The sequence below is a fragment of the Delphinapterus leucas genome, chromosome 4, assembly GCF_059928025.1.
Source record: "Delphinapterus leucas isolate spDelLeu-1000000601 "Yukka" chromosome 4, BTC_Dleu_Yukka2, whole genome shotgun sequence".
Taxonomy (NCBI): Eukaryota; Metazoa; Chordata; class Mammalia; order Artiodactyla; family Monodontidae; genus Delphinapterus; species Delphinapterus leucas.
Genome location: NC_143132.1, coordinates 70,063,224 through 70,073,078, shown reverse-complemented (window position 1 = coordinate 70,073,078; position 9,855 = coordinate 70,063,224). Strand labels below are relative to the sequence as shown.

General features: G+C 43.3%; 1 protein-coding gene across 1 annotated transcript in view; it reads right to left on the bottom strand.

Annotated features, from left to right (window-relative positions):
- Positions 1 to 3,756: 3,756 nt before the first annotated feature.
- The window catches only part of LOC149749336 (kalirin-like), a 168,520-nt gene continuing 162,421 nt past the window's right edge, over positions 3,757 to 9,855 (bottom strand). Inside the window, exon 28 of the mRNA XM_089909901.1 lies at positions 3,757 to 6,238. Within this exon, the coding sequence (XP_089766027.1) occupies positions 6,176 to 6,238 (63 nt within the window). The 3' untranslated portion in view covers positions 3,757 to 6,175. The remainder of the gene's footprint in view (positions 6,239 to 9,855) is intronic.

Below are 9,855 nucleotides of genomic sequence, written 5' to 3'. Positions count from 1 at the left end.
TGCAGAGCTAGCATAAATAGGGTTCATGGGACAGATCTGAGATCCAGCTGTGTATCTGCCCTGAACCCCTGTCTTGGGATTCGACTATTAACAAAGCACGCCTTAAAGCAGAATGGAGTCAGAGCCAGAGCAGCTCCTTTAAGGAGTGGAGGGAGGGAGGGCTGCTGCACCATCGGATGGCCCAACACAAGTAGGAGGAAGGTGTGTGAGCGGTGTTCCTTGAGCCACTTGGTCACCAGAACTACAATCTTATCCTTGTCTTCTGGCTGCACTTGCGGTTTTCTAAACTTGTCTTCCTTTTTGGATTATGAATTTGGAATTTATTTAAAGGGCTCACATCCTCATAAAATCATTTTTACTGGGCTTCAACACCTTTCCTGTGCATGTATATTTGTGTACACATAGGTACACACCCACGCACACGCACACACACACACGGCTGAATTACGGTCTGCATCTCTTCTCATGGCTTTTCTAATACAGATGCAACTAATTGAATCCTCTGCATGCCACCGCATCTCCTCCAACCCAACCTGTTTTCTTATATGCTCAATCCTTGTGCTGCAGTGGGCATGAACTATATATTTTAAAGAAACAGTCATTTTTATAGCATACTTTGGAGTCTAAAGCTCAGCAAAAACACATTCATACCAGATCTTTCAACAATATGGAATCTCTTATCATCCAAGTTTTATGATCCTCATAAATTCAATCTGTTAGAGTCCACATGTGGAATATCTACAGCAGATGCTAGACCCTATACCGCCCCCTTGTTACCATGCCTTGGGGGCTGCCAATGCACGTCTTGGTGCGTGCTCAGAGCTACAGAGTAGAGCTTCTTCCGTATCCCACTCTCCTCTCCAGGTAAGTTTTCTTTCCTAATGATGCCTGTTTTATGTTGACGCTAAAATAGTTCATTAATTAGCTTTCTTTGAGCACACAGAGAATTAAAATGGGGAGATGCTCACACGGGTTTATGACCTACATCTAGAATACACTTCAGTGTTGACTATTCTATAATTTACAAAGTGATTCTAATATATGCCATGTTCTTTGAGGATAGGATTATTTCTAACTCATTTTCACAGCCTGTTCAGTGGCTCTTACAGTGTCTGGTACACACTAAGTACTTATCGAATAAATGAGTGGTCCCAACGGCAGTACAGGAGGAAAATGTCAGAATACCAATGGGTTGAGAGACAGATGAGGGCAGTTTTAGAAATGAAACTTCTAAAACCTTGGGCTCTTTGATGGTCAAAAACATGTATGGAAGCTGATGGGAAACAGCTCCTTGTAACCCCTGGGTCCTCGTCTGTGAGATTCAGTGAGGGACCTTACTCTCTCACTATGAGGAATCAGTACAGGACTGGAGAAAATAACAGAAAGGCAAGTACTGGAAAACAGGATTTTATGTTTCATGTCCATGATTTTTTTTTTTTTTGGTATATTTAAATATCTGAGAAAGTGATTCGTCAGTCATCAGATTTAACAAAATCCACTCTCCTTTCGCTACGTGCTTTAGTGTTACAGGAAACTTTCAATTATCTCGATTAATGGCATGGAAGCAAAGGTACATGTAATCAAATACCATTTCTATTTGCCTTCGGAAAGTATTAGGTCTGCTTTTCCCCCAGCAGGTTTGCTTTCATAATGATTAGTTCTAGCTTGGGCTAATATTAAAATGAGTTAGCATTTTCTCTGTACAATACCTGGTAGAAGAGAAATGTGTTTATGGTAGAGCAAACTCATGCAGGGCTTAGTATTTGTCACAGTTAATCACCCACATGTATAATCTACTTGCAGCAAGTGGGATTTTGAACAGAGCAAAGGCAAAGAGCAACTTCATGTCCTGGATTTTAATGGCCTGGGGTAGATGCCCCAGGAGAGAGCTACAGCTCATGTTATGAAGAGTGTGAGTAGAAAAAGAACACTGGACTAGGAGTAAAGCAACTGGGGTTCTCATCCTTGATGCCCTATGCAGGCCACATAACCTCTTTGGGTCTCAATTATTTTACCTACAAAATGTAATAATGACATCTGTAAATATCTACCTAACAGGTTAACTGCCAAAAGGGAGTAGTGAGGAAAGGGCTTGTAAAAGTATTAAATGCTAGGAAAATGCAAGGCATTGATAGACAAGCAATGAAATATTGTCACCATCTTTTCATGACCTGTCCTTTGTCCTAACTCCTCAATGCTTGGGGTCTTGGGCTGTCGTTTCTGAAACTTACCCCAGTTTAAAAAAAAAAAGTCACATTTCTTAAGGATCCTGCTCTTCCAGGAATAGCTACTTTGATAAAGTCCATGGATCCTAATGAATAGACAGATATATCCTTTCTCAGGATTTTAGCAGAGATCTTCCAGCTATAATACTTAACCTAGTGGCTCTCAAAGGGAGGTCCCTGGACCACCAGCAGCAGCAGCGGCATCCGGGGATGCAGATTCTTGGATCCACCCCAGACCTACTGAATCACAAACTCTGAGAGTGGAGTCCAGCAATCTGTGTTTTAACAAGAGCTCTAGCTGATTCTGGTGTACACTCAAGTTTGAGAACCACTGACTTAGCTCAAAGGAAAAAAAAGGAAAGCTAGGAATTGGGCTCTTGGACATGCTACTGAGAAACCTTCATTTCTCTGAAGGAGGTAGGGGAAGACTTAGGGGACTTTTCAAATCATACTGCACAGTCGTGTGTGTGTGTGTGTGTGTGTGTGTGTGTAAAATGATGACCGAGAACATAATTTTCTCAGGGATGTCTTTTTCCCAACCGCCTTACCTAAAAATGCATCACCCCTCCCCTAGCACTCCCCACTTCCCTTTCTTGATATACTTTCCTTTGATATGCTGATATTTACCTACGTATTCGTTTATCGTGTTTCCCCCAGGCAGAATGTTCACTCCATGAGGGCACTCTACTTTTTCACTGCTGTGTCCCCAGCTCTGAGAACTGTGCACGGTCCCTAGTGGGCACTCAGTAAATATTTGTTGAATTAGTGAGTGAATGAATGACTACTGAACTTGGGAGATGAGAAAATACTGGGTCAGACCAAAACACTGAAACACCTGCAAGCACTCTTCTTACAGCATGGGAGCCTTGCCTCTCTGTTCTTGTTTTGGGCTCTGAAATAAGTCTGCAAACAAGGCTTGGGTAACTGCCATCCTCAAGGGTTCAGTTCACTATGCTGTTTGATTATCATTGCAAAGTGTGCTGGTTGATCAATACGTTCATAGGGCCGGCTGTGGTTAGGGGGCAGTTTCTGGGTATGCAAGAGACTGGAGGGCGACCTAGTAGGGAAAAGGCAGCCTAAGAATAGAAATCTACTGAGTTCTAGGCCTCGCGCTGCCCCTAACTTGCTATATGGTCTTAAGCAAACTGCTTAGCATTTCTGGGTCTCAGTTTCATCTGTGGATCTCAAGGATCTCCAAGGTCCCTTCCAGTTATAATTATATAACCATGCAAGTGTTCCTTGATTAATGCCTGTCTCCTCCACTGGTAAGCTCTGTGAGAAGAGGGGCTGAGTCTGTATTTGCCCACCTCGTTCATAATGCCCAGCACTTAGGGACACTCAAATATTTTCTGAGTGAGCAAATCCCTGTGAGAACTGAATGGGGATCTCAGCCTCATCAAACTGTGCTCTACAAAAATAAGTCCCAGGTATGAGGATGTGGGTTGCAAAACCCTGACCTGGAAGGGATCTCCAATCACAGGAAGAGCAGGATGCTGGCTCTGCCACACGCCACCACCCCCAGGGCACACAGAGGTTGCAAAATTCATCAAAGACCATGACAAGCTACAAGGGAGAGCCCAGGCTGGGCACTGGCCATCAGCCCCTGTGGTCCAAAGAAGCATGGGTTTGGGGATCAGAGACCTGAATTTGAAGCACAGATCTGCTATTATCTAGCTTTATGACTCTGTACAAGTTATTTGCTTCTCTCAGCTTCAGCCTCTTCATCTGGAAAATGAAGACAGTACTGCCTGCCTCTCAGGATGGCTCTGAAAACTAGAGGAGTTGATGTCTATCAAGTGCCTTCCCAGCATGTGAGAAGGGTGCTCAGTATACGGAAGGCTCCTTGTCTGGTCCTGCCTTCTCTGCCCCTTACAAGGTTTCTAACAAAGCCTCCTGTCCCAAAGAACTGGCCCAAGTTGGTTACTGGCTCATGAGAGTGCCCTGGTCAGTCTGGCTGAAGGGGGATAAAGATTGGAATCAAAAGTGCTTCTCAAAATATCTACCTTTGGAAATACATATTTTTATTTGCTTCTAGTTTGCTGAGATTTGGAAATTTGTTGCTTGCTCTAACTTGATATCAAAAGGTGCAACTTCATAAATAAAGTTTAACAACCGGTAATCACTTGAACATGCTGACGTCTTATCACTGAACAGAACGAACTAGAACTTGACCTCTCTTTTTGGCTGCCTTTGTCTCTCCTTCTGCCTTGCCCTTTCTCTGGCCGAGGGAATTATCCTCCTGTTCCTGCCCTGCCCCCTCCACTTTCCCCCATCACACTCATCTACTTCATATGGCCATCTTTATTCTGGAAAACAAATTCTGCTGCTAGGCAACCAGAAGACAAAATCGCTGTGGTTGACGTGATTCTCATTAGTGACTGCAATTGCAGTGGTGCCGCAACTAGGCCAGACGTACACTCATTGCATCTGTCCCCAACAAACAGATCTTTCCAGAAAGTGGGATGGGGTGAATTCTTGGTATAAAATTAAGGGCCTCAGCACTCAACAGAAAGTATTTATAAATCACTGTATATCAACAGCCTGCTTTAGAATCATTTTATTAGAACACATTCAAGAAAGTGACATATGGAAAAAAGACAGCAGCAATTCTTAGTCATGCAAATGCCCGTGTTAAGGTTCTCCATTAGATTTAAATTCAAGTACAAAGACAGTCCTTTCCTGAGCCAGGTGCAATTCCAGAGAATGACACTTTGAATTGAGAGCACGTTTCCTTTGCAAAGTTCAGAACACTGAACAAGTCCCATCCTCACAATAAGATTGTGAGATACATGGAAGTGTAAACTTTCAGGATTTTAAGGAACCCTTTACCCAAGCCCTCCCCCATAACCCAGTTGAGGGAAGTAAGTGCAACTTTGGGACCTCTTAGAAATAAGGTTTAGTCTATTGAAAATAAAGCAGTGGGCCTTAAAAAAATTAGAAAATGAATATATATATATACATATATATATGTAATGGAGTCATCTTTGCCTCTTGCCTTGGTGTGGGGTTTCCATGAAACTGTGTTGGGGGTAGGGGCTCTCTCTTGAGTGTTTTGAAAGTTGGAGGACTTTTTTTAAATTTTTTAACTTTTTATTATGAAAAACTGCAAACATATACAAAAGGGAGAGAATGATATAATAAATACCCACGTACCCATCATCTAGTCTCAACAATTATCAACACGTGGCCAGTCTGGTTCACTTATTTCTTCTCCCACTTCCCACCCATCCCCTAACAGGACAATTTGGTAGCCAAGGAAGGCTGGGAGGGTGAGCTTTGAACCAGACACCTCAGGAGTGAGTGAGGTGAGGGAAGAGCTAGAAAATCGTGACAGAACCTGGGTAGGCTGAAGCAGACAGAATACTTGTTGGGAGAAGTGGTTCCTGCCAGTGTCTGGGAAAGGCTGGAGTTCCCTCATCTTCCATAAACCATAACCGTAAACTGTCCCTCCTTCCTCCTCCCTCCTCATGATACGGGGGAGGCAGGCTGGATTAGAATGACGGGTTTTTCCAGATTGGGGCCACTGACAATAGAAACATTCAACCTGGAGAAGAACTCCAGGGACAAATACATCCCTCTGATGAACCTGCCCACTCACATGGCAGACCTCTAGGGCAGCGAGGGCCCGGGGGTGCCTGGTGTTCAGATTGGGAGCTGGGGTGGGCGTTGTGTCGGGCCATGGGGCCTCTCACAGGTCCCTACTGTCCCACCATTTTAGACTTTGGAGAGAAGCTCGGCAACCTCGAATTGCACCCAGTAGAGAAAGAAGCAAGGGGCCCCGAGGGGTGAGCCCATGGCCCAGGGGGGCAGATTTTGCCTGGAACATGTGGCCCTCTGAGCAAAGGCTGCACCCCACCCCAGCCCTGCCAGAGCAGTCTCAAGAGAGGTGGGTGATGGGAGTCCAGGTGGGAGGTCCCAACGGCGGCACGGCTAACCCGGTGAGCTGCGTGCTAAACGTAAGTGGAGAAAGGATCTCCAGGTCCCAGGTACCACCGAGGAGCAAGGTTGCCATCCTGTTAAGAAAAGGGCCGGGGCTCTGTGATTTGCATATAACTTTGCAAAAATTTCCATGAGATTCCTGTAGCCTTTTATAGAAAACAGAGTGAAACCGTCAGTGCGACCTAATGTATTTCTAGCAACCCAACACACAGTGCAACCTGGCAAACACACAGTCATAATTTTAGAGGAAATGGAGGAAGCAGAGTGCTGTGTAGGACAGTGCTCGGTCTGAAGGTTCAGAAGAAGCCAACCGGGTCCAGGATCCAGAGGAGGATCACTCACTGGACACTTTTAACTGTGAAACACTGTCAACGTTCAAATCTGTATACTGTTCCTCGCATTAGTTCCCTGTAGAGCACTCTGGCTGTGGCTTTCCAATTTCCCAGACAGATAAGGAGGAGGAAAGCCAGGAATAATATAACTAGGGATGCATTAAATATGAGGTCCAGTGCACCAAGGAGGGAAGGGGGGCTGGGATGAATTGGGAGATCGGGACTGACATATATACGCTAATATGCATAAAATAGATAACTAAGGAGAACCTGCTGTTTAGCACAGGGAACTCCACTTTGCTGTACAGTAGAAATTAACACAACATTGTAAAACAACTATACCCCAATTTAAAGAAACATATGAGGTCCAGTGGCAGTGATCATTAGTGTTTATTTCATACCCTTTTTGTTTTGTTTTGTTTTCTTGTTTCAACTCTTTTAGGGTCCCTATGCCCTACCAAGTCTTACCATGACATTCAGTTGGGGGAAAGAAACTGAGAAAAGTTTACCCATTTATGCAGCAGATTTTTAGTAGCAACTGACTTAACATTCCTGGTTTCAAGTGTTTCCAGGGTCCATAAAGTGGTAGTCTGGACTTTTTCTAAGGCACGCGGTTGGTTAGTGCAGGCTGCAAGGCCAGCTGAGGGAATGGATTACTGAGTGAGGGAGCCATGCCAGAGACCCCGTATCCCAGTGTTGGTTCCACCATCTCTACTGGGCCATTGGAGGCAATGGAATCATCGTTTCTTTAAGAACAATGGCCCCTCAAAGAGAACCAACCTCTAGTGCTTATTGGAAAAGTGACATATTTTAAAAAGCTATGGCTCTTAGCCAAGAGAAAAATTCAAGATGAATTAAAGAGTATGACCTTCCATTTGACTGTGGCTCAGTTCATGGTATCAAAGGCTGCCTTATAAAAACGAGAAAAACCGTATGAGGCTCTCTTAGTAAGACCTCCAGCCAGGCAAAAACTGTTCATTAAGGGAGAGAAAACACTTCAGCATCAAGTTCAAATGGCAGTTACCCTGAGCTGTGGGGAAGGTAGCAGGTGCTAAGGATTCAGGAGGGAGATGAGATTCTGAAGAAAGCCAGGGGCAGTACGCATGCATTTGTGAAAGGGCAAACTACTGGGCTTGCCTTTTCCAGGGCAAAAGGGACTCAAAATTTTTAAATCATATTTTCCTTTGCATAATGTTACATTTATGGACTGGGGGGGGAGGTAGCATCAGCTGTCCTGATTAGCTAGTCCCCCACATCATAATTCACTGTCAGTACCAGTTTATAGATATGCTATTTCATCTGTAGAACTTATTTTAGTGGCAGAATTTAAGTCTTACAAGCGCTGAATTTCACATTTTGCTCTTTATGCAATGGTTAAAATTCTGAAGGGGGAGAACAGTTTTAAAAAATATTTTTAGTGTCATCATTATTAATAGCTAATTTATTTGTGTCATTTTTATTATCACTATTATTAATGGTTAATATTTATTGCGTGTTTACCATGTGCCAGGTGAAGTGCTGAGTGTTTGGCACGCATCATTTCACATAACTTGCACCACAATCTTATGGGGTGCGTAATACCATTACCCCCATTTTGCAGATTGAAGCACTGAGGTCCTGCCCAGGATCATACAACTGACAGTGGAGGGGCTGAGATCTGAACTGAGGTTGGTTTGACTCCAAAGCTGTCCTAACCACTGTGCTAGGTTGCCTTTTGTAAAGGAGAATCCATCTGTTAAATGATATTTGTACGTGTGTAATCTTTGTGGATTCCAAAGGTCTTAGAAAGCATCCTTCACACATTTGGAGGATCCATGTTATCCTTGGGGACCTAACTAGAAGTGGTTTGGGCCACCTCATCATGTGTATTCACTAGATTCTGCACAAAAACTTTTATCCCCTTTTAAACCTCAAGTTGTGATGGTCCCTGTGTACCTGCAAATCTCTCTGATGATGGTTTGATATGTGAGACATATAAGAAATGAAGGCATGTAAGCAAACTGAACACTTGTTCTCCAAAACTCTGAGAAAATACATACACATTTACATAGGAAGCCATTGTTTTATATGGCCCAGTTGATACCTTAAAAGAGTGGTTAACACCAATGCATAGCTCTTTAAAAATGACAGCCATTCATGATCTCACTGAGATGGTTTTCTAAAAATCTGGCCTAGGGCAAAGACTAGTGGGAAAAGTTTAAGTGGAAGTGTGGTAAAAAAAAAAAAAGAAAAAGAAGGCCATTAAATTTCTTTGAAATGCTAATGATCTCTATTATTTAGAAAATAACTCTCTGCTTGGAATTCACAGATACCCCACATCCAATCACCCTCTACCTTTGGCATTCTGATTCAACAGGCCAGTGAGGAGCCTGGGATGCGTTTTTTGAAATGATTCCTCGGTAATTCTAAGGGTCACCTTGTTTAAGATCCTTAAGGCAGAGGCCTTTTCTATGTACCAGCCACTCCATGGTTGGAAAACCTGAGTTTTGCAGCATTTCAACTGCATTTTCACATCTGCCAGCATACATTGTCCAGAAGCACTTGGGCATTTTCCATGAGGAGCAAGAATCAGTGAGACCCATTTTAATAGGACAGCAGCTTTTATTAACCAGACCTCCCTAGAATTCTTTTTTTTTTGGGGGGGGGCACCTATATTGAGATTTCTCCCAGCTCCCTCAATTTAGGTGCAGACCCTTTCATAGGAACAGATTACTTATTTATTTAATATACTGTAGGTCTCATTCTAATATTAGACACTCATAAAACGAGTTTTCTGAGTTATGATGAGATGTTCTACAGTCCCTGGGTGCACAAGAGACATCACTGGACATCCAATGGTCTAAAAATTGCCATAAACGGGGAACATATTTGTTATATTATAGATTTCCATCCTTTCTTGTTCCACAAAGAATCTGAGGTGGCTATTTTGCAATACATTTCTAAATGCATCTTCAGTTGACTACATATTCTAGATGCTTCTGTCTGATGGGTTTGGAAGCCACTGAGGCAGGTGTGTGCTTGAATCACTAGTCCCGTGGCCAAGACATAATAAACAGCCTCCTCTAAATTCCTGACTCGTGCCATGCTCCACTAGACACAGCAGCCACTGAGCAGTTAGCACATGTAATACACAGAACATGGTATGTTCTTGGTTTTTTTATTCTTTTCTTCCCCTTGTTCTTGGTTTTTTAATTCAGGTGCATTTCATTCAGTTGGTCAGGAGGGAGAAACAGTAAGACTTACAGCATTTGGGCCAAAATGTTGCTTTGTGTGTTTCTGCCTGAATCACCCAATTGTTTTCGTTCATGAACTTGGCCAGCAGAAGGCAGCGTACACAGTGGATGTGAGAAAGACCTGGG